The sequence below is a fragment of the Eretmochelys imbricata genome, chromosome 9, assembly GCF_965152235.1.
Source record: "Eretmochelys imbricata isolate rEreImb1 chromosome 9, rEreImb1.hap1, whole genome shotgun sequence".
Taxonomy (NCBI): domain Eukaryota; kingdom Metazoa; phylum Chordata; order Testudines; family Cheloniidae; genus Eretmochelys; species Eretmochelys imbricata.
This window is the reverse complement of record NC_135580.1, coordinates 46985341-47009643: the sequence shown is the minus strand read 5'-3', so window position 1 is coordinate 47009643 and position 24303 is coordinate 46985341. Positions and strand designations below refer to the sequence as shown.

The following is a 24303-nucleotide window of genomic DNA, read 5'->3' as shown; positions in this document are numbered from 1 at the left end:
CCCGCCCACAGCGGCGTTGTCCCGCCTAGTCTGCGCAGGGATAGGCTAAAACGGCTTCGCGAAGGGGTTTCTGGGAAACGTAGTTCAAACCGAGGGGACCACAGATACAATCCTGCTAGAATACGGAAGAAGGCGGGGCCTGATTTTGCGCAATGATTGGCCAGGACAGTGGCGACGCTGGGCCCTGACGGAAATATAATTTGCATCCAGGGTAGTAATAAGGTAATCTCGCGAGATGTGCTTTGCGTGGAGGTGTAGAGAGCCTAGAACCAGGTTCCCTGTATCGCTGAGCCTTCTTGCGGGTTGCAGCCCTGTGCCCGGCGGTGGGGCTTTGGCTTCAGTTCGAGCCTGGGCAGTGGTTCACCCGGGTTCCCATAGCTGCACGAGACCGCCTTGGCAGGCACAGCGGATATAGCTTCATACCTGAAGCGAGCTCTTATTTTGCCCAGCAGATACCAAGCTGTAAGCAGCTGCTCAAACAGTTATTTTTTCATAATCTTATTAACGTTTTTAAAAGTTCATATAAACAAAATAGCATTTCAATAAAACAATCACCTCTGCATAATCCCTAATTTTACCATACAAACCCTTTAGGACTCAACAGAGAAATGTGAACTACTTTGCAATAAGGAGTATAGCATGTATAGGGGAAGGCTGTGGGAATGGGAGCTTGTTAGGTTGGGTTTGGAGGAGAGAGGAATGTAGATAATAATAGGACCTTAGCTCTTTTCATCAGTAGACTTGAAAGTGATCAGTGTCCTTATGCCCATTTTACAGATGAGGAAATTGAGGTACAGAGATGAAGTGACTTGCCCAAGGTCACTCAGGCTAGGGGTAGAGCTAGAAATAGAACCAAGGTCTCCTAAGTCTCAGCCCCGTAATTTGGGAGTAGTGGTCAGTAGTGTCTGGAAGGTTGGGGGGCACTTTGAAGAGGCTTAAATGGTTTGTTTTTCTCAGAGATTGGGATGGGAACCAGGCAGGGGTTCTGAGGGGCAGAGGTGGTTGCTCCAGTGGTGGGAAGGTTGGCAGCATTGTCTCTGGGGCCCTGCAGTGTGGCGGTTACTTAGAATATATTTTAGTGATAACATAGGCACTTCTACCACCAATTCTGTGGTGCCACTGAGGATGTTGATTGTTGGGTTTGGATTTTTTCCCTAAACTGCTGAGCCTCTATCAGGCTGGGTGGATTTTGAGTCCTTGACCACTGTTTGCTGGACAGCTACTGAGTCCTCAGCAATAGCAGCCTGGGCAGTAACATAGGCAGCGGGACCCAGTATATCCTGTGCGGTTGCTATTCAGTTCTTCTGTTACTCTGATGTATTTGATCTTAGTGTGGGCAAGTTCGGCTTTAGCTTGTGCAGTTACAAAGTCTGCTTGGGTGGCTGTTTAGCCTTGCTGGTATTGGCTTTTACCTGCATACAGTCCTGCTCACTTCCATCTGGGCCTGCATAATATCCCCTCTAGCCTCATGTTTCTATTAATGCATTTGAAAAACACTAAAAGGCTCTTCAATTTCTGGGATCTAGCATCTCCCTCCTCTTTGTCTGAAAATCTCCCCATTTATTATTAATGAATAAATAGGATATACAGGAGTTGCACAGTTCATTTGTATTTGATTTTTAAAGGTGCAGTTCTGATTTCCTTGGCTTGGTGCAAAACATCCTCCACTCCAGATACCAATAAGCTAATTTTTTTCCATTACCTGCAACAGGTAGTTTATAGGAATATATAGTAACACAGATCTTAAGAGCTCTATAATCTCAAACAGCCTGCTGCCGTTAGCCCGCCCCCCGAGCTCTGAGGCTTCGCAGTTATGTGGGTGTCAATTCCCACCTAAGAGCAAACTTTCAGAAAGTTAGTCTCTAAGGTACCACAAGTACTCCTTTTCTTTTTGCGAATACAGACTAACACGGCTGTTACTCTGAAACCTTTCAGAAAGTATTAACTTCAGTGCCCATCTTTATACACCTATTGCCTGATATACAGAAATGCTAAGCAACCGGGGCTCCCATACTTCATGCAGTTGTGGGGGGCACACCTCAGCAAAGCAGGCTGTGCTGTACTGTAGGGGTCTAAAACTGGGCACCCAAACTAGACAGGTCCACAGTGCAGATCAGAGGGCAGCAGAACTGAGGGGCTGCGGCTGGCCACACGCTGAGCTGACTTATATGGGGGGGAGGTGGAGGCATTTCCACGCAGAGTGTAACGTGTCTCTCCCCAAGGGAGCAGTTTTCCTGAACATTCCTAGGCTCCTTCCCTCCCTCATGGTCTGGACTCCCGTGCCGTCGCTGGCGGTCAGGCTGGGAGGACCAGCGGTAAAATACCCACCATAAAACAACCGCCACCCCTGCGCCACATGCAAGACGGGTGTCGGGCGACGCTCTAGCCACTTCCTGTCGCTGCTTGCTTCCTCTCTATGGGAGTCGGTCCTCCATGTGTCCGGCCTCAGGGCGGAAGCGGAAGCAGGCTGCCCGGAAGGAACCTACCCGGAGGAGCAGAGGCGGCTGGAGCCGGAAGGGAGCGTGGCGGCTGCTCACAGGTGCAATAACCGCAGGAGCTCGTGGCCTCGGGACGTTCGCACAGCAGGTGCCTTAGGCAGTGCGTGCTCCCTCCTTTGGAGTGCGGGTCACGCGCTGGGTCGAGCGGCCCCTCGGCGCCAACAGAGCCGGCCGGTCCGTGTCCCTCACGCGGGGGCTGGGCTAGGCTGTCCCTGCCCGTATGGGGCAGCTCCTTCTCTGTGGGGGCTGGGGTGAGGAACAGGGGGAGCCTGCCGTTTCCGTGCGGGGTGGAGAGGGGATCCAGTTTTGTCGCGGGGAGGCAGACCCCAGGCAGTGTCTGTGGCCGGGCAGGTCTCTGGCGCAGCGTGATGTTTGGCAGGTCACAGCTCGTGTGTCCCTGCAGCCCTTCTGCATGGACGGAGTTTTGGGGCTGGGCTTCGCCCTGGTTCACACCTCGCGGGTTCCCGCTGACCATCTTCTCTGTCACTTGCCATCTGCTGTGCTTGCCGTTGTTCAGCTTGGCATCCGTGGGGCTGGCCAGCACAGAGTCTGGAACAAGGACTGTGCTGTAATGGGAGAGCGTTACCTGTGCAAGCCGTGTCTGTTTGCACATTCAGGATGTAAAGTGCTACCTGATATTAGCGTGGCTTGGAACTCAGGGGGTTACAGTGAGTCATGCATTGCATCGCAGTTCATTTCTGTTTGAACAAATTACCAATAGTGTAGAAAACACATTCTGGGATGGAGCAACTCTGCACCACAACAGTCCTTGATACTCCTGTTATACATGGACTAAAGAGCATGGTTTCCTGTATTGAGAGTCTTGTACAGTCTTGTACATTGTGTTAATGTGGTCACAGGCTTTTAGCTTCAGTGGAAATATATTAGTTTCCAAACCATGCTAATGCTGTCCTGTTTTTTATTCACACATCTGGAATAAAAATCATTTGGGGGAGATTTTCAAAGGCACACTGGGGAATTGAGCAATCTAACTCCAACTGAAAGTCAATTGGAGTTAGGCATCTCCCTCCTCTTTCTGTCTGAAAATCTCCCCCTTTATTATTAATGAAGAAATACGATTTACAGGTTCATTTATATTTGATTTTAAAATGCACTATGTGGAAACAAATTTGGATACTAGACTAGGAGTCGGAACATCTGGGCCCAAATTCCAACACTGTCTGTGGCTCATAGTGTGACTTTGCACAAGTACTTAACCTCGGTTTCAATATCTATAAAATGGAGATATTATACTTATTTTTGTAAAGTTCTTTAGGGTCTAGAACTCAAAAGAGCTAGGTTGTTTGTTTAGAAGGGATCTCCATCCTGTTAAAGCAAATAATTTGTTTTCAAAGTAGTGGTTCTATTCAGACACCTTATTTATTAGGTTTGTGGTCTCACCAGTGCCTTTGGAACATACACAAATACAGTCACTGAAGTGAATATCCAGATCTCCATTTCTACTGGACTTAATGAGGGGCTGTGATGGTGGATGTCCAATGCAGAAAAGAAACCTGGGTTTGTCCTGACTTAACTGTGAAGGCTTAGTAGCAGTTATGAGGGAGTCTGATGGTTCCTAGCCTGTTATTCACATCAGCTGTGCCTCAGGATACATGTAATTTAGCTACAAGTTATAGAGAAAGTATACAGTACCAAATACATGATATCTAATTAAACAGTATTTATTAGTGATTGTGACACACCTGTATGTGGATACCCTTATTTTGCAACTTTTGTTATGTGTCAGTGTCTGTCAATTTCTCCTGGTTCCTTTTTATAGGATGCCTCTTGGCGCTATCTCCCAGCCTTTGCTATTCTTGCAGAGTGTTTAGGAGTAGGTCATAACACGTATGGCATATCTGTTATCACCCCAATGTGTTCTATCTGAGCTCCAGAATGAGGGATTTGAGAGGAATCTGTTCACCTGCTGACATCCTGCCAGATCCATGCTTAAGAACATGGACTTCACAGGGGCAAACTCTCTTGTGCCAGGTTCTGCTTCAGACACAGTTCATATTTGACCTGTATATATTGCTTTTCATTCCCACAGATTCTAAAACAGGCTACAAATAACAGCCCATTTTACCAATGTGCTTATTCACATTAATAAATGTTTCCCAAACTGGGTCCTATATAGATGTATAACATCAATGATCCTTGGTCTAAAATAGTTGGAATTTGGAGACCTTCGGGCCATGCTGCACAAGACAGCTGTTTGATGTGTTTTTGGAGAAGATTGAGGTTGTGCTTCCTATGTGAACACGTAGAAAGGAGATTTTCGAAGGGGCAGGTTGAGCTCTTGCTGAATTGATTTAAATGCTGCAGGGACTTAATTTGTATTGTCAATGTTTTAGAGTTCCCAGAGCCTTGAATAGGTCTCTTATTAGTTATTAATTCTAAATAAATATGTGTCCCTTCTTTTGGTCTTTGAGTTGCTGCCCAAGGGTGGGGCCTTTCCCTGGAGTGTAATCCTGTGAGTGTCTGATTTCTAGACAGATTCCAGAGTATAGTGTAAAGGTTCACAGACCTCTGTAACTTACCCCATACCCAAGGGTCTTGTCATCTGCTTGCTTCTTTCTCTAAGGAGGAAATTGCATTTCCAGTACAGTTCAGCAGCTTTATTAAAAACAAAGTAAGACTATTTTAAAATGAAACAAACACCTACTTTATAGTGTCTGAGGTCAGCCTATTCTCCTTTCAGTTGTCTCACAGAGACCATGGCAAGTTCTGTGTGTCTGTCATTCATGCTATTACCATATTCAGGGTGCTCAACCCCTTCATCATTCTCAGGCCAGCCCCCATGTTTCTGACCAGGTTGGTTGGTTTCCTAGGAGTTCTGCTGTCCACCATTGACCAGAATAGTTCATGCATTGTCTTATTATTATTAACAACCATGTACGGCATCTCCACAGCAGGGGTGGTTTTGTCCATGACAGATTGTCTGCTGCTGTGCCAGCATACTCACTAGACAGGACAGAGTTCATTTTTCTGTTACATATCAAAACTATAATAAGAGATCTGCCCCATCTTTATGAAGGATAGGAAGGTTTATTTCAAGAACATGAGGGCATGCCTTTACCTGACCAAAAAACAAATGGCATGAGATCTTTAATTGTACATGTGCAGTAGATGAAACCTTAAAAGACAAGGTTCTACTCAAAAGATTCCCCCACAATAAACTCCACAGAACTAAAATTGACTTTGGAAGGAGGAGTTGACCTGAGTGAGATTTTAAGTTTTGTTTCCACAGAGTCATCACTGGAATGAGATTTGTTTAACCGTACACTGCAACGATATGCAATAGTTTGGGATAGGAAGGGCCCATCATGTGAGCTTCTGTTAAAGTCCATGGAAGTAGGGGGTTAGACAACAATGTTGACTGTTTACAGTGTGGGAAGAGAAAGCCCAAAGTGAAGTGCTGCAGCAATCTCACATGCTGCCAACTCGGCTACTTCCCAAGGGCAAACATATACCGTGATTATGCAGTTGTGGAGGACACATTTATTCTAAGGGTTTATTTCTTTTAACTTAATCAAAGTCAAGGATCACATAATGAAGTAAGAGCAGAGGGAGGGTTGTTACTGGTGGAATGTTAGCTGGAAAAAAGTGACTTTAAAGGATCAGAGTGAGCTGGTTTGGCATAGTGGAAAAGGAAAGCTGTTACTGGCAGGCAGCAGCATGAAAAAGATGCAGAAATGACATTCTAAGAGGTGGGTGGAGTGTAATGTGCCCAGAGTTATGGGTGGATACATTTTAATTAAACCAAAATTAAATTTTGCAAAAGGAGGAGAGGAGTGAGAGCCATGATGTAAGCAGAGTGGGGGTGGCCCCATGTAGCATTTAGTAAATGAGGCTAAGGAGTTTGAACTTTGGAGGAATGAGACAGAAAGCTAATGGAAGAATTTGAGACTTGGGGTGAGGCTCAGTCATCATGGGAAAGTTAACATTAGCTGCAACATGGTGAATGGATGGGGCAGAAGAGAGGATATAATGGCATCATTTCCATGGCACGTGTCTTGTAAACTATAGCATTGCCTTCCATTAGGGTCCCCAGTTTATTTGTCTGTAGGGCCCTCATCCTTAAGTCAGCCTCCAGAGAGAATTGAGGGCCCTTGACTCCTTGGAAAGAGTATCCCTGAGTGAAGGGACCCACTGAATCTAACTGGGCCTTCTATGTAATCTTATCTGGCTCCCATCACCCTAGAATCTGACTTTGGTCAGGACACTAGCAATAAATCTCTACAGTTATGAAATGGGTGTAGGATTTTTAATAACCATAAAGAGTCAGAAACTTAGTCTTACACCTGATTTAAATTTGACCAGTTTGTAGAATGCCTTTTTTAGGGCACACTGTATGTGAGGAGGGGTCTCTGGCAGTAAAAATGTAGAACTGATACAGGACACACAGAATTAGAGGGTGAGTAATATAATTAATGCCAATCAGCATGGGTTTATGGGAGGTAGATCCTGTCAAACTATTTTTTGTGCTTTTGATGAGATTTCAACTGGTTGATAAAGGTAATCTGTTTGTAATATACCTAGATTCCCATAGGGCATTTTAGTTGGCATGCAAAACAATATGGTACACAGTAAATGGATTAAAAACTGGCTGATAGGTCTCCAAATGTAATTGTAAATGGGAATCATCATGAAGCAGGTGTGTTTCTAGTGGGGGCCTGCAGGGATCGTTACTTAGCCCTATGCTATTTGACATTTCTTCCAGCTCATGGAGAACAAACATATCATTGATGAAGTTTGTAGATTACATAAATGTGGGAATAGCAAATAATGAAGAGGACAGGTCTGAAAGCATTCTGGATCTCTTGGTATTCTGGATGCAAACAATCAATGTATTTTAATATGGCCAAATATAAATGTATACAGCTAGGAACAAAGAATGTAGCTCTTACTTACGGGATGGGGGACTCTATCCTGGGAAGTAGAGACTCTGAAAAAGACTTGGAGTCCATGTCCAGGTGAATATCCACCACGATAACCCAGTGAGACACTATGGCCAGAAGGGCTAATGCAGTACTTGGATGCATAAACGGGAATCTTGAGTAGGTATTTGGCACTGGTGTGACAACTACTGGAATACTGTGCCCAGTTGTGCTGTCCACAGTTAAAGAAGGATTTTAAATTGGAGAGGCCTCAAAGAAGAGCCACAAGAAAGATTAAAGGATTGGAAAACATACCTTATGGTGACAGTCTCAAGCTAAACAGACTGAGCTTCTTAACAAAGAAGGTTAAAGGGTGAACTGATCAGTGTATAAGTATCTACATGGGGAAAGAAATTTGATAATTGGCTCTTCAATCTAGCAGACAGTAGTCTAACAAAATGCAATGGCTTGAAGTTGGAGTTAGACAAAATTTACATTGGAAATAAAGCATAAGTTTCTAAGTGAGGATAATTAGCCATTGGATCAATTTACCAAGAGTTGTGGTAGATTTGCCATCACTGACAATTTTTAAATCAAGATTGGAAGTTTTTCTAAAACATATGCTGTAGTTCAGCAGTTCTCAACCAGGGGTCTGAGGCCTCCTGGGGGGCTGTGAGCAGGTTTCAGGGGGTTCACTAAGCAAGGCCAGCAATAGACTCACTGGGGCCCAGGGGCAGAAAGCCAAAGCCCCACTGCCCTGAGCTCTGCCAACCAGGCCTCAAGCTGAAGCCTGAGCAGCTTAGCTTCGAGGGCCCCCCTATGGTGTGGGGCCCTGGGAGTTGCCCTGCTTGCTACCACCTAATGTCAGCCTGGCTTTACATGCACATAAAATGTTGTTGTCACATGTGGGCCATGGACTCTTTATAGCATGTTTGGGGGGCCTCAGAAAGAAAAAGATTGAGAACCCTTGCTGTAGTTCAAAGAGCAATTATTTTGGTGAAGTTCAGTGGCCTATATTATGTAGGAGGTCAGAGTAGATGATCACAGTGGTCTCTTCTGACCTTCAAATCCAGGAATAAATGTGCAAAAAAGCTGGTTATCATGCCCTTGTGTTCCCATGATTTTAGTCCTGGCTGTAGCTGAGGCGTCCAATCTTACAATCCTTGTCTCCTAATATTCTTAGGTTCTTGGATTTTAAGCCCAGGAAGGACTATTATGATCTAGTCTGACTTCCTGCATAACACAGGCCATTCAATTTCAAATAGAACCTGGACTTACATTTTAGGTGGACTAGGACTCTGTACAACGCCCCCTAGACATTATGAATGGAATGTTTCAGAGACAAACTTTATTTCTTTATTTCCCCTCTAGGCATTTTCTATAAAATGGGAATTTTTATTGCACTTCTTGGAATCTGGTTCAGCTCTTCTCTAGCAAAGGCAGATTCTAAAGCAGTGACAACGTCCCTGACTACAAAGTGGTTGTCAACCCCTTTGTTACTGGAAGCAAGGTAAGCATACAGGCTGTTAGTTTTCATTCACAAATCTGAAATGTAGAAGAATAAAAATGCTAGCTTGTGGGCTAAATCTCACACACACACAGTATAGTAAATCCTAGAAGAGTATTAAATGGTATTTGTCAGCATACCTTAGTAACTAGATGTAAGCACTAATGTGCTGTGTCTAAATATGTTTACTCAGTTTCCCCCTCCTCCCCCCCAGTATTGTGGACTTGATGAACAGTTCTGCTCTCATGTCCCATTTTTCCTGTGCCTATGTTAACAGGCTGGTATACGGTAGAGGGGAGCAACATTAGTACCCCGACCCCATCACTCCCACTCCTGTTCTTCTAGCTAGATTATCAGTGCATTGTTCCCCGCTTCATCATTAGAGAACTCCAGCCAGTTGAGGCAGCCTGCTTGTCAGCACCTCTGACTTCTGGGCTCTTGCCAACTGTAGCATTCAGCCTCATAAATGTGTCCAGAGAGCACCTGCCTCCCCATCTGAGCAGTGAAGCTATGCCATGTATTCTCATGTAGTTCTGATTTGAAAATATGCTGGTATACCCATACAGTCTTTGCTGAAAATGAATTAAAGGTGTCATACATTATGTGCTGAATGATTGACAACAGGTTGGGTTTAATTCAAATGCATTTTGATATCAAAAAGATGAAGGAAACAGTGCAGGGATGTTAATTTAGAAGAATTTGTGAAGGGAAGAGAGACACCCACCCATTCACTGACCATAAGCACCACAAACAACTAGCACGATCTTGGGTTAAGTTATCAGTGCTGTTTAAGGTCCTTATAACCAAACTTGAACATACGAATGGCCATATTGGGTCAGACCAAAGGTCCATCCAGCCCAGTATCCTGTCTACCGACAGTGGCCAATGCCAGGTGCCCAAGAGGGACTGAACCTAACAGGTAGTGATCAAATTGATCTCTCTCCTGCCATCCATCTCCACCCTCTGACAAAGAGAGGCTAGGGACACAATTCCTTACCCATCCTGGCTAATAGCCATTAATGGACTTAACCTCCATGAATTTATCCAGTTCTCTTTTAAACCCTTTTATAATCCTAGCCTTCACAACCTCCTCAGGCAAGGAGTTCCACAGGTTGACTGTGCGCTGAGTGAAGAAGAACTTCCTTTTATTTGTTTTAAACCTGCTGCCCATTAATTTCATTTGGTGGCCCCTAGTTCTTGTATTATGGGAACAAGTAAATAACTTTCCCATATTCACTTTCTCCACACCACTCGTGACTTTATATACCTCTATCATATCCCCCCTTAGTCTCCTTTTTTCCAAGCTGAAAAGTCCTAGCATCTTCTCATATGGGACCCATTCCAAACCCCTCATCATTTTAGTTGCCCTTTTCTGAACGTTTTCTAACGCCAGTATATCTTTTTTGAGATGAGGGGATCACATCTGTACGCAGTATTCAAGATGTGGGCGTACCATGGATTTATATAAGGACAATAAGATATTCTCTTGTCTTATTCTCTATCCCTTTTTTAACAATTCCTAACATCCCGTTTGCTTTTTTGACTGCCGCTGCACCCTGCCTGGACGTCTTCACAGAACTATCCACGATGACGCCAAGATCTTTCTCCTGATTAGTTGTAGCTAAATTAGTCCCCATTGTATTGTATGTATAGTTGGGGTTATTTTTTCCAATGTGCATTACTTTACATTTATTCTCATTAAATTTCATTTGCCATTTTGTTGCCCAATCACTTAGTTTTGAGAGAGCTTTTTGAAGTTCTTCACAGTCTGCTTTGGTCTTAACTATCTTGAGCAGTTTAGTATCATCTGCAAACTTTGCCACCTCACTGTTTACCCCTTTCTGCAGATCATTTATGAATAAGTTGAAGAGGATTGGTCCTAGGACTGACCCTTGGGGAACACCACTAGTTACCCCTCTCCATTCTGAAAATTTACCATTTATTCCTACCCTTTGTTCCCTGTCTTTTAACCAGTTCTCAATCCATGAAAGGATCTTCCCTCTTATCCCATGACAACTTAATTTACATAAGAGCCTTTGGGGAGGGACCTTGTCAAAGGCTTTCTGGAAATCTAAGTACACTATGTCCACTGGATCCCCCTTGTCCACATGTTTGTTGACCCCCTCAAAGAACTCTAATAGATTAGTAAGACATGATCTCCCTTTACAGAAACCATGTTGACTTTTGCACAACAATTTATGTTCTTTACTATTGTTTTAATTGTTTATTTTTTAATAAAATAAATAAAATAAAATTATTGTTTAATTTTAATTGTTTTATTGTTCTAATTTGCCCAGTACTGACTTACCGGTCTGTAATTGCCAGGATCACCTCTAGAGCCCTTCTTAAATATTGGCGTTACATTAGCTGTCTTCCAGTCATTGGGTACAGAAGCTGATTTAAAGGACAGGTTACAAACCATAGTTAATAGTTCCACAATTTCACATTTGAGTTCTTTCAGAACTCTTGGGTGAATGCCATCTGGTCCCGGTGACTTGTTACTGTTAAATTGCTCAATTAATTCCAAAACCTCCTCTAGTGACACTTCAATCTGTGACAATTCCTCAGATTTGTCACCTACAAAAGACTGCTCAGGTTGGGAATCTCCCTAACATCCTCAGCCATGAAGATTGAAGCAAAGAATTCATTTAGTTTCTCTGTGATGACTTGATCATCTCTAAGTGCTCCTTTTGTATTTTGATCGTCCAGGGGCCCCACTGGTTGTTTGGCAGGCTTCCTGCTTGTGATGTACTTAAAAAACATTTTGTTGTTACCTTTTGAGTTTTTGGCTAGCTGTTCTTCAAACTCCTTTTTGGCTTTCCTTATTACATTTTTACATTTAATTTGGTAGTGTTTATGCTCCTTTCTATTTACCTCACTAGGATTTGACTTCCACTTGTTAAAAGATGCCTTTTTATCTCTCACTGCTTCTTTTACATGGTTGTTAAGCCACGGTGGCTCTTTTTTTAGTTCTTTTAGTGTGTTTTTTAATTTGGGGTATACATTTAAGTTGAGCCTATGTTATGATGTCTTTGAAAAGTGTCCATGCAGCTTGCAGGGATTTCACTCTAGTCACTGTACCTTTTAATTTCTGTTTAACTAACCTCCTCATTTTTCTGAAATTAAATGCCACAGTGTTGGGCTGTTGAGGTGTTCTTCCCACCACAGGAATGTTAAATGTTGTTATATTATGGTCACTATTTCCAAGCGGTCCTGTTATAATTACCTCTTGGACCAGATCCTGTGCTGCACTCAGGACTAGATCGAGAATTGCCTCTCCCGTTGTGGGGTTCCTGTACAAGCTGCTCCAAGAAGCAGTCATTTAAAGTATCGAAAAATTTTGTGTTTGCATTTCATCCTGAGGTGACGTATCCAGTCAATATGGGGATAATTGAAATCCCACACTATCATTGTTTTCTTTATTTGGTAGCCTCTCTAATCTCCCTTAGCATTTCATTGCCACTATCACTGTCTTGGTCAGGTGGTCGATAATAGATCCCTGCTGTTATATGCTTATTAGGAGCATGGAATTACTATCCATAGTGTGACGGGGCAAGGCCAGATGGCTATAGAAAAAGTAGTGGGAGATAGATATATTAGCTGCAGGCTAAACAAATCCCTGGTGCCAGGATAAGTTAATTGACCTAGAGCAGCTGCCATTTAAGACACCTGGGGCCAATTAAGAACTTTCCAGAATGCAGGGAGAATGCCAGGTTGATAGGGACACCTGAAGCCAATCAGGGACAGGCTGAAACTAGTTAAAAGCCTCCCAGTCAGTCAGGTGGGTGTGCATGTCAGGAGCTGTGGGAGGAAGTTGCGCTGTTGAAGAGACTGAACAGTACACACCATATCAGGCACAAGAAGGAGGCCCTGAGGCAAGGGTGAAGTGGAGCCTGATGAAGTGAGGGCTGCTGTGGGGAAGTAGCCCAGGGAATTGCACATGTCAGGTTTCTAAAAGGTCAGCTACCATAGCTGATACTATTAGGGTCCCTGGGCTGGAGCCCGGAGTAGAGGGCGGGCCCGGGCTCCCCCCTTTGCCCCCCTTCCCCCCCGATTAATCATAGAGACTGGGAGACAGAGACTGTGCAAGGGAGGATAGCTTCTCCTCACCTCCCTCGCTGGCATATGATAATGGCTCAGTAGACTGTGACCCTTGTCTCTAGAGAGAGACGGGTTACGTGGAGGGTCACAGTGAGCCTCTGAGGCTTGCGAAATCCACCAGGAATTGCGGGACCCACGGAGACAAGGACAGAGCTTTTGTCACAATAGAGATTCTGTGGAACATGTGGATTCCTTTAAGATTTCTATTTCATTTGATTCTACATTTTCTTTCACTTATAGTGCCATTCCCCACCCCCCCGCACAACCTTTTCTGTCCTTCCGATATATTTTATACCCCGGAATGATTGTGTCCCATTGATTGTCCTCACTTCACCAGGTTTCTGTGATGCCTATTATATCAATAGCCTCCTTTAACACGAGGCGCTCTAGTTCACCCATCTTATTATTAGACTTCTAGCATTTGTCTACAAGCATTTTTAAAAACCTTGTCACTGTTTATTTGTCTGCCCTTTTCTGATGTGTCGGATTCTTTATGTGAATGTTTCTTGTCTGATCTGGCCCATACTTAATCCTCTTCTATCCTCTCCTCCTGACTAAAACCTAGAGAATCTCTATCAATAGACTCTCCTCTTAAGAGAATTCTCTGTCCGATCCACGTGCACCTCTGCAGCAGTCGGCTTTCCCCCATCTCTTAGTTTAAAAACTGCTCTGCAACCTTTTTAATGTTAAGTGCCAGCAGTCTGGATCCACTTTGGTTTAGGTGGAGCCTATCCTTCTTGTATCAGCTCCCCCTACCCCAAAAGTTTCCCCAGTTCGTAATAAATCTAAACCCCTCCTCTCTACACCATCGTCTCATCCACGCATTGAGACTCTGAAGTTCTGCCTGCCTACCTGGACCTGTGTATGGAACTGGAAGCATTTCTGAGAGTGCCACCATAGAGGTCCTGGATTTAAGTCTCTTTCCTAACTTTGCAAATTAAACATGATCACTGCGCTTTTTGTAGGTGAGGGGAGGGGGGAAATATTCCCACACACTTGATAGACATTCCTTTGGATAAGTTCTGTGTCATGAATCAACACTTGGTCAGAGTATTACACACCTGTGTTAATATATTTCCTCCCCCCACCCCCAAGGGTTTTAGTTATATTTATTTATTTTTTATTTATTAAGTTTTATTTAAAGAATATTTTGAATAAGAACTTTAAAGAAACATTTACAGGAAAATGATACAGGTCTATAGGCCCAATATCTAACCACCTTTCTCTTATGTAATGTCAGTTTTTAATACATATTTATCACCAGGGTCTGTGGACATGAAAGTCCTTATAACATTTAGGAATGCCTAACTGTTTAAGAAGAAATATGCCAGGAGTATAGTGCTCCTGAGAAATTCTCCAATAAAAAAATCAATTTGCCCATCAAAACAGGAAAACATTTTTAAGCAAGGAAACAAGTTATTAATTTAAAGCTTTTAAAGAGCTGTTAAAAACACTGGGGGTGGAGAGGGCCTTGAAATTAAGAGAAATACCGTGACAAAGGCATTTTAAGAAACAAGATTAAGTGTAGTTGACACAAAGGATGGTACAGTATGTTCCTACCTCAGTGCATATAAAGCTGAGACTAAGCCCTTCAAAGTCTAAACAAAATGAGGTTATGGAGAAAGTCCCAATGGTAAAGTAGGTATTAAATATTCTTGATAGTAAAAAATCTGAGTTCTATCGGTGGGAGATAGTAAAGTTAGGATCTTCATTACCTCACTTTAAGATTTAATGGAATCATCAGAATTGGAACCTTGATAGATTATTCTACAGCTTAATAGGTCTCTTGTCAGGAAGCTGTTCCTGATTTTCTGGCCAAGATTTTCTTTTAAAAAAGGGACCTGAAGTTAGATTCCTAAATAAGTATTTAAGAGTTTGCTTTAGACACAGCTTGGTATTCGGGTTGCTAAAAATAGGATGGAAAATGATCCCTGCTGGCATTGATTTAGTATGTTTTGAAGAAGCGGTCTGGTGTCCATGCATTTTTATACTGATCATAGCTCCTGAAGGAAAGTCTTCGGCTGACATCAAAACCAGTTTGGCCTGGTTGGTAAACAGGGTGCCATAACCAGGAGCCCATCTAAAGTAGGGGGGAGGGGAGAAAGGTGAATTGAGATTCCACTCTGAGAGCAGGTGCTGGGCCTGTCACTAGGGCTATGTCTACACTACGCACCTTTTAGCGACACAGCTGTACCGCTACAGTCGTGCCACTAAAAGGCGCGCAGTGTAGCCGCTGTTTGGCGACAGGTGAGAGAGAGAACTCTTCTGCTAACAAAACTTCCATCCTCAACAAGTGGTGGTAGCTTTGTCTGCAGGAGAGAGCTCTGTTCACATTGGCGCTTTTCATTGGCAAAAGTTTTGTCTTTCACAGGTAGGGGTGGGTGGGTGTGTTTTTTTTTTTTTTTTTTTCTCCCTCCACACCCCTGAAGAAGAGTTTCATCATTCAGGTTCCAGTGTAGACAAAGCCTTAGAAAGCACGCCCATGGAGAGAGACAGATATCTCGAAAGGTACAGATGAGCCTGAACCATGTGATGTGTCTGCATAACAACACTTATACAAAAGACCACATTTACACCACATCTACAGTAGGAAATTAAGTCAGAATAACTAGGTTGGAAAAATCCACACCCCTGAGTGACACAGTTAAACTGACCTACCCCTGGGTGTAGACAGTGCTATGTAGATGGGAGGACTTCTCCCGTTGACATAGGTACTCCATCTCTGCAAGAGGCAGGAACAGGAGAAGCCCTCCTTGAGATAGGAGATTAAGTGGGAAACAGACGGAACCAAAAATAAATATTTCAAACACTAATGAACACCTTCAGGATAAGTGATCATTATATTTTAAGTGTTTGATGAGCAGGCTTCTGCACTGAGCTATGGAGTGATGTGAATGTGGGTGAAACTATAGTGCTGAATCCTCCCTCCAGTTTGATTTACTGAAACTGGTATAGTAATTTGCTGCACAATTGTTCTCAAGAAGTTCAAATCAGGATTAGCTCAAAATAGATTGAAACTTAGACACAAATTGCTATCCTGGTTAACTTGCTCTTTATCTTATCCTGTTGCTACTTGATTTCATAGTCAAAATAAATAAACCCCTGGTGTTTGGAGCGCACAAAACTTTTCATATTAGAAAAATCTAGCTACTTTATTGATCATGACTGTTAGGAATGGTTACAGGGCTATTGAAATAGGGGAGATTTAAAAAAAACCCCACGAAACATTCACATAAATATGTCCTGTTATTCACTGTATAAATGGTTTTTCCCACAAATATTGCTAGCTCAGACATAAAAGGGATAGATTGAAACCTCAAGTTATGTACACTTGTGCATTTTAGTACTTGTGATTGTGAGGGAATTATAAGTGCTTTACAAGCATCCTCTCCACCAGTGGTTCTCAACTTTTTCAGACTACTGTTCCCCTTTCAAAAATCTGATTTGTCTTGCATACCCCAAGTTTTACCTCACTTAAAAACTACTTGCTTAGAAAATCAGACATAAAAATATGAAGTGTCACAGGACAGTATTTCTGAAAAATTGCTGACTCTCACTTTTATCATAATTATAAAAAATCAATTGGAATATAAATATTTACATTTCAGTGTGATACTTGAGCCTGTTTTTCACTTGTGAGCCTTGTCTGAAGCCCAAGCCGGCGAGCTGAAGAGTAACTTAGCTTCACGGGGGCCCTGGGCATTTGCCCTGCTTGCCACCTCCTAATGCCGACTCCTAATGCAGTCCCCCTAAACCCCCGCCCCTCCCCCAGGGGCTGCAGCCCCGAGGTTGAGAAACACTGATCTAGATGAGTTGAGTACCTACCCCTTGGAAGACCTCTGCATATCCTCAGGGGTATGCATACCCCTAGTTGAGAACCACTGCTCTACACAATTCTATCAATCAGCCTTACTTGCAGCAATCCTGCTATTTCTAGCTTCCTTCCTAGTAATGATGTTTGTTTTTCTTTTATGGGCAGACATATGCTAGGGATTAAATGTGCTGTAAAAGCTAACAATTTCATAAAGCACTGTAATTTAAGGTAAACTTCATAAAACAAGTTCTACTGAAGATTTTCCCCCTCTCTGTGCAGTGAATTTTTAGCAGAAGAAGGTCAAGAGAAATTCTGGACTTTTGTCGAGGCCAGTCAAGAAATTAGATCATCAGATCATGGTGGTAAGATTCTGTAAACCCTTTTCCTTGCTTGATATTAATCAGCATAGATGAAAAGTAAGCAAAAATGTTTTACAATGTATGCAATCACAGAAAAATGGAACATAAACTATCTATATGACTTAGATTGTGATGGGAACTGTGACCTGAACAGGGCAATCAAACAGCCAGTTGATTAAAGCCAATCTATATGTGCTAAAACTGATTTGTCAGGTTGTGCCATGACAAGAAAATATTGTAAATATTTTTTTTCCTTTTGTGTTTGTTGGAAAAAGTAATTTTGTAATTAGTAAGTAGCTGGCAACTTAACTATATTCCCATACTCCTCATGTTTAGGTCCTGATCCTGCAGTTGCATCTAAAGTTACATGAACTCAGTGCAGATCCAGCTGTAGAACTGGCCTCTAAAAAAGACAGGAGTAATACTTCATATTGTTTAGTGAGATTGGCCCTTATTTCAGGTTTTAACTACATACTGGTCCCATGCACTTTTCACAGTATAGGTTATTGTGAAAACCCATGATTTACAGTTAAATGGCCCTCTTCTGCAGTAGTCTCACATGGAGGTTAATTGCTTGTGCTCTGGCTTTGCAGGTACTAATTATTCCTCTTACCATGCAATGCTGAAAGCAGCTTGCCAGAATCTGTCACCACTGCAGCAGAACTTGTTGAAGTTTTCCCTGTCTTTACGTTCCTACTCTGCTACGATTCAAGCCTTTCAGCAGGTTAGTACAAAGCAATGGAAGCCATCCAATGACTGTGTTTCATAGGATCCAGGAAGGAAGTAGCTACTTCAGCTACCTACAGACATTAAGTTTGTGGCTCAGATAATAAAAATGATGAAGTAGTTTGACACTTGTTTTCAAACTAGTAAAGGCCTCCATTCCATGTCATAGTCAAACCTTAGCTTGTTTTGGAAAAACAAAAAGTACTTTTATACTTCAAAAGTAATTAAACCACTTTAAATATTTTGATGTGAAATGAATGGAGATCTGAAGAGGCGAAAAGGGGTTTGTACCTTGTTTAGCTTCTTTCAGATGGCTTAACATTTTTAAAATTGGTTGCTTACTTTTACTTTAGAAATATTAATGTAAATCTTCACTGTTTTGCCAGAAGTCTCCCTGCAAGGCCTCAAAGATACATTTTACAATACTCATATCATTAATATTCTCATGTATATAGAAATATTTTTATCACAGCACAAACTTAACTGTGACCCAGGGTTTTTTTCCTTTTGATTTTGGCATCTAATTCCTTTTTAAATATTTGGGCTTTGTAAGTAATGGGGTAGATAAGTGTATAGTTGCCTGTAAGGGTATGTCTACACTATGAAATTAGGTCGATTTTATAGAAGTAGATTTTTAGAAACAGATTTTATGCAGTTGATTGCGTGTGTCCACACTAAGCGCATTAAGTTGGTGGAGTGCATCCTCACTACCGTGGCTAGCATCGACTTAGAGCGGTGCACTGTGGGTAGCTATCCCGCAGTCTCTGCTGCCCATTGGACTTCTGGGTTAAGCTCCCAATGCCCGATGGGGCAAAAACACTGTCGCGGGTGGTTTTGAGTACATGTCATCAGGCCTCCATCCCTCCGTGAAAGCAACAGCAGACAATTGTTTTCTGCCTTTTTTTCCTGGGTTACCTGTGCAGATGCCATGCCACGGCAAGCATGAAGCCCACTCAGCTCACAATCACCATATGTCTCCTGGGTGCTGCTGGCAGATGCGGTACTGCATTGCTACACAGCAATAGCTCCTTGCCTTCGCAGCAGACGGTGCAGTAGGACTGATGGCCGTCTTACGTCTCCTGGGTGCTCTTGGCAGATCTCGGTGAGGTCGATTAGGGGCGCCTGGACAGACATGGCTATTCTCCTCTTAGAGCACCGAATGGGAGCCAGAGACTCCAGGTCATTCTCTTCTTTAAGTTTTGTCTCATGGAGATTCAGTCCTGCCTGGAATATCATGTGAGCTGGAGGCTTCTGCCTCAGGCTGCTCTCCCAGTAGGCAGCGCCGTGCAGTTGCACCTACCCCAGCCTACCCCTTGCTTCCATGGCTCAAAGCCTGGACAGTAGTAAGGAGCAGTTCAACTATAGGCTGAGCAAGTGCAGAATGGTGGTAGAATGTGCCTTTGGGCTTTTAAAAGCTTGCTGGCGCTGTTTGCGGACTAGGTCAGACCTCAGCGCAACCAACATTCCCATTGTTATTGCTGCTTGCTGCGTGCTCCATAATATCTGTGAGAGTAAGGGGGAGATGTTTATGGCGGGGTGGGAGGTTGAGGCAAATTGCCTGGCATCCAATTTTGATCAGCCACACACCAGGGCAATTAGAAGAGCACAGCAAGGCACTCTGCGCATCAGAGAGGCTTTGAAAACCAGTTTCATGACTGGCCAGGCTTCCATGTGACAGTTGTGTGTTTCTCCTTGATGCAAACCCGCCCCATTCACTGATTAATTCTCTGTAAGCCAACCACCCTCCTCCCTTTGAAATAAAGTAACTATTTGTTTTGAAACCATGCATTCTTTCTTTATTAATTAAAAACAAAAAACGGACAAGGTAGCCCAGGTGGGGTGGGGGAGGAGGGAAGGACAAGGCCACATTGCTTATTGTAGCTACACTAAAAATCAAACTGTTTGAATGACAGCCTTCTGTTGCTTGGGCCATCCTCTGGAGTGGAGTGGTTGGTTATCCGGAGCCTCCCCCACCGCGTTCTTGGGCGCCTGGTTGAGGAGGCTATGGAACATTGGGAGGAGGAGAGGCGGTTATACAGTGGATGCAGCGGGGGTCTGTGCTCTTGTTGGCTTTCCTGCAGCTCCAACAGACGGTTAATCACATCAGTTTGCTCCCGCATTAGCCTCAGCATCGTGTCCTGCCTCCGCTCTTTGAGCTCACTTAATTCTTTTCTGGCCTCTGCCACTGAATGCTTCCATGCATTAAGCTGTGCCCTATCAGTGTGGGAGGACTGCCTGAGCTTGGAAAACGTCATCGCGAGTGCGTTTTTTTTTCGCCTTCTAATCTGCGATAACCTCAGGGACGGAGATGATAGGAGGAGCGTAGACACATTCTACGATCTACGATTCTTGGGGGACTGCATGGTCACCTGTGCTGCTGAGCTCGCCACGCTGACCAAACGGAATGAAATTCAAAAGTTCCCAGGACTTTTCCTGTGTACCTGGCTCGTGCATCGGAGTTCAAAGCGCTGTCCAGAGCGGTTACAATGGAGCATTCTGGGATAGCTCCTGGAGGCCAATATGGTCTATTTGCATCTGCACTACCCCAAATTCGACTCAGCAAGGTCAATTTTTAGCGCTACTCCCCTCGTCGGGGAGGAGTACAGAAGTCGATTTTAAGAGCCCTTTAGGCCGACGGAACGGGGTTGGTTGTGTGGACGCAGTCATTTTTAGATCAATCTAATGCGGCTAAATTCGACCTAACCCCATAGTGTAGACCAGGCCTTAGCAACCTTAATCAAAGAGTTGTTCTATTTGTATATTTAATTTGGTTTCATTTCCATGGCAACTGTGACATCATAAACTTACTAGTTCTTCAGTAGTTCTGTTGTGGGATTCTAAAGATATTAGCCCATGCCCGTGGAACTGGAGTCAACAGAATCCTTAAATGGAAATTGTATTCTTTGACCTTTATTTACAGATCTAGTACATTTTATAGTTTGTTAAATATGCACCATTCTGTAAAGTACTTTATTTTAGTAAAGGCAGACTTGTGTTCCTTTCTGAGGAGGTTTTCCTTTTCATCTTGAATGATCTGATATGTTCCTGTTTAGAGAGATTGACTTTTTGGTGCTTAATTATAAGGAATTTTGTGGTATGCATAGAGTGTTCTGTGTAGTTACATAAGTAAAATAAAACAGTTTTGAAGTTGGGGGGTGAAAAGCCCTATCGTAAATACCCTATGGAAACCAAATCATTCGTGAAATTTAAGTGTTCAATGTTCTTGCTTTATTTTTTGTTTGTTTGTTTAGCAGGTAACTTTTAATTACATTAGTACTGGGAATTGTACATCACCTTTCGCTCCTTGATTAGGAGCCCAATATTATTATCGCCTAAAAGTCCTATTTTCAGTTTCATTTTGTAATGTGATTTGTTATCTTTGTTCGAAGAAAATTTTACAAACTATATTGTAACACAGATATTTTAATACAGATAGCAGCAGACGAACCTCCACCAGTGGGTTGTAACTCATTTTTTGCTGTGCATGGGAAGAAGACTTGTGAATTTGACACCCTTGAAATCCTTTTACAAACAGCTTCAGAAAGGTAGTCTTTTTATATAAGATCTAGCCCAAACTGTAACTTTGTTAGACTTAAGTGGGGAAATTTCATTGAATTCCTACTTTCTACATACTCTGTTTCCAGATTATATTTGACCTTTCTTAGGCAGAGTAGTAAACACATTTGCAATTTATTCTTTGGTGTTAAACCAGTCAGGAATAATTGTCTCTCATCCTTCTCATTCTCAAAAATTGTACCATAAAGTAATGATATTCTAGAAGGAAATGGCAGAAGTGGAAAAGGTCTGTAGAAGGGCAGCAGTAATTCTTAAAAATGTGGAAAAATGTCCATGTAAAGAGTTTAAAAAAGATCAGGGCAACTTAAAGAGATGAGGAAGAGCTGACATAATAACGATATAAAAGTTAATGAAAGGTTAAGAAGAGGTTAGTCAGATGCTTCTGTGTCTCTTTTCTTAAAATAAGAGAGCAAAGGGAAACCGATCAAAAATAAAAGGCCACACTTCTAAAACTGGTAGTTCCTGTCCCCACTCCTCCAAAATGCATTTGTCACTAAGCTATTTCTGGTGAGCCAGGATGATGTGACCATCACAGAAAAAGGGGAGTGGCGGGAGGAGGTATGTAACGGGGGGGGAGGGGGAGGGATATAGAGCCAGAGAAAGTGTACTAGTAATACACTGTTTTATAAGTATTAGTTTATCCTCATTTACACTGAAAGCTTTTAGTGCTTTCTCCCCATAGTTCTCTTACCTTTGGAGCAAGTCCAAAGCTTTCTAGGGAGGTAGGCCGCAGTTGGTGCCTCGTTCTCCCTAAACATAGAATTGTTATCCCAAGGCGTTTGCCCCTTTTCTGGAGCTGTTTCCCCCATTAGGTATTCTTTCTTTCTCCTCCCCTGCATCTTCTGGAGAGCTGCTTCATTCATCTTTCTCCTTGGAATGAGCTGGGCCTGGTTTATATAGGGCAAGGCCCCTCCCACTCCCAGCAGCCTCTGAGAGGACTGCTTAATTGAAGTCAGCTGCTTGCTCACCCCCATGTGACAGTTCACTGTTTCACAACATTATTAATCTTTGGAATTTGCGGCTGCTGGATATTATTGACGGCAAACATTTTAGGATTAAAAACAGTAATTAGTCATTTAATATGAATAATCAGAAGAGCCACAGTTAAATTAGTGAGAATAAAAGTTGTAGTGTCCCTCATGAGAGAAGGAACAGAATTTGGGTGTAATAAACAGAGAGGATTCTTTATTTGGATTGCTGGACAGAAGTTGTCTTAAGAGGAACATGGTTGGACTGCACAATGTTACTACACAGGGTCTGCCTGAATGTTTCTCAAAATTAATCAGTTGTGGAGTAGATTGCTGACAGTACAAAAATGTATGAGATAATGTTTTGGACAAAACCTGCCTGAGGTTAGGCAGAAACTTCCCCCAGGTAATCCCGACTGCATAACTGTCCATTATGAGGGTTTATGTCTTCCTCTGCACTATGGTGCTGACCCCTGTTGGAGGAAGGATAGTGGAGTATATGCACACCAATGGTCGTATCTGTGAAGTATGAGGACAAACACAGAGCCATGCTTTAAGCAGCAACTAGAGAACTCCCTTAACAAAGTTCTCACGTTTATTAAGCCCTCCGCTGCAACCTGTGTCTAACTGTGGAGGACTATGAACTCTCTGACAACTCCAAAATCTGGATGTGGTTCCTGTGTTTCTAGGACATTGATGTGTTCGTATAGTACAGAGGTCTCAAACTCAAATGACCACGAGGGCTACATGAGGGGACTAGTACATTGGCCCGAAGTCTGCACCACTGACCAGCCCCCCCACCCACTGCCCCAGCCCCGCGCTGCCCCCACTCCACCCCTTCCATGAGGCCCCTCCCTGCCCTGCCTCTTCCCACCCCTTCCCTGCCTCCAGGGGGTGCAGGAGGGGTGCGGCGTGCATCGGGGGCTCAGGGCAGGGGGTTGGGGAGCCAGAGGGGTGTGGCAGGGGGCTTAGCGCAGGGGGTCAGGGTGCAGGCTGCAGCAGGGGGCTCAGGTCAGGGGGTTCGGCTGCAGGAAGGGTTCGGGGGGTGGGTCCAGCCCGGCGTGCACCAGGGGCAGGGCAGGCTCTGTGCCTGCCTTCTCTGTCCCCTTGCTGCTCCGGGAAGCGGCTGGGACTAGGGGGGGTGTGGGGGGGACAATGGGGTCTGTGTGTTGCCCTGGCCGATCCTCTAGGTACCTCCCCCAAAGCTCCAATTGGCCACGGTTCCCTGTTCCCAGCCAATGGAAGCTTCGGGGGAGGTACCAGGAGGCGCGGCCAGGGCAACATACAGACGCCTGTGCCCCCCACCCCTCCCCCCGCAGGTCCTGGCCGCTTCCTGGAGCGGCATGGGGGCAGGGCAGGCAGGGAGGGAGTCTGCCCTGCCCCCGGTGTGCGCTGGGCCAGAGCTGCTCTAGGTAAACGCTAGGGGGGCTGCGGGGAGTTGGCGGGCTGCAGAAAATAACCCCGTGGGCCACGTGTTTCAGACCCCTGGTATAGTAAGACACTAATCCTTTGAACATGTAAAATACTTTAGTATTTATAGTTCAGATATCTAAATTTAGAGTCAGTGGTACCGTATTGTCATTTTCCGTGAACAGTAAAATTCTGGACAGCAGAATGTGTACAAACTATTTCTGAGAGTGGTTCTGCTATAAGTGTTCCACATTTTTAAGACTAGGACAACAAAAACTCAGAGCTTATGCTGACAAATACATGAGTCTCAGCTTTATTTTATTTTCATTCAGATGTTATTTTAAAATGACACACGATAGTAATCTTAAATTTATTTTCCATCATAACAAACAGGATTATGCGAGGAAATAATTGAGTTGAAATTGGCAGTAAATCTTGGTAACAAAACTAAAAAGTGAGGGACT

General features: G+C 43.5%; 1 protein-coding gene across 4 annotated transcripts in view; it reads left to right on the top strand.

Annotated features, from left to right (window-relative positions):
- The first annotated feature begins 2491 nt into the window (after positions 1-2491).
- Positions 2492-24303, top strand: part of UGGT1 (UDP-glucose glycoprotein glucosyltransferase 1) — a 92360-nt gene continuing 70548 nt past the window's right edge. For 2 of the 4 annotated variants that reach the window (XM_077825725.1, XM_077825722.1), the window contains exons 1-5: positions 2504-2586; positions 8750-8888; positions 17080-17162; positions 17753-17883; positions 21318-21430. In XM_077825725.1, coding sequence (XP_077681851.1) covers positions 8764-8888; positions 17080-17162; positions 17753-17883; positions 21318-21430 — 452 coding nt within the window. In that variant the 5' untranslated portion in view covers positions 2504-2586; positions 8750-8763. Of the gene's footprint in view, positions 2599-8749; positions 8889-17079; positions 17163-17752; positions 17884-21317; positions 21431-24303 lie in introns of all 4 variants that reach the window. The other 2 variants (XM_077825723.1, XM_077825724.1) reach the window with 2 other exon arrangements.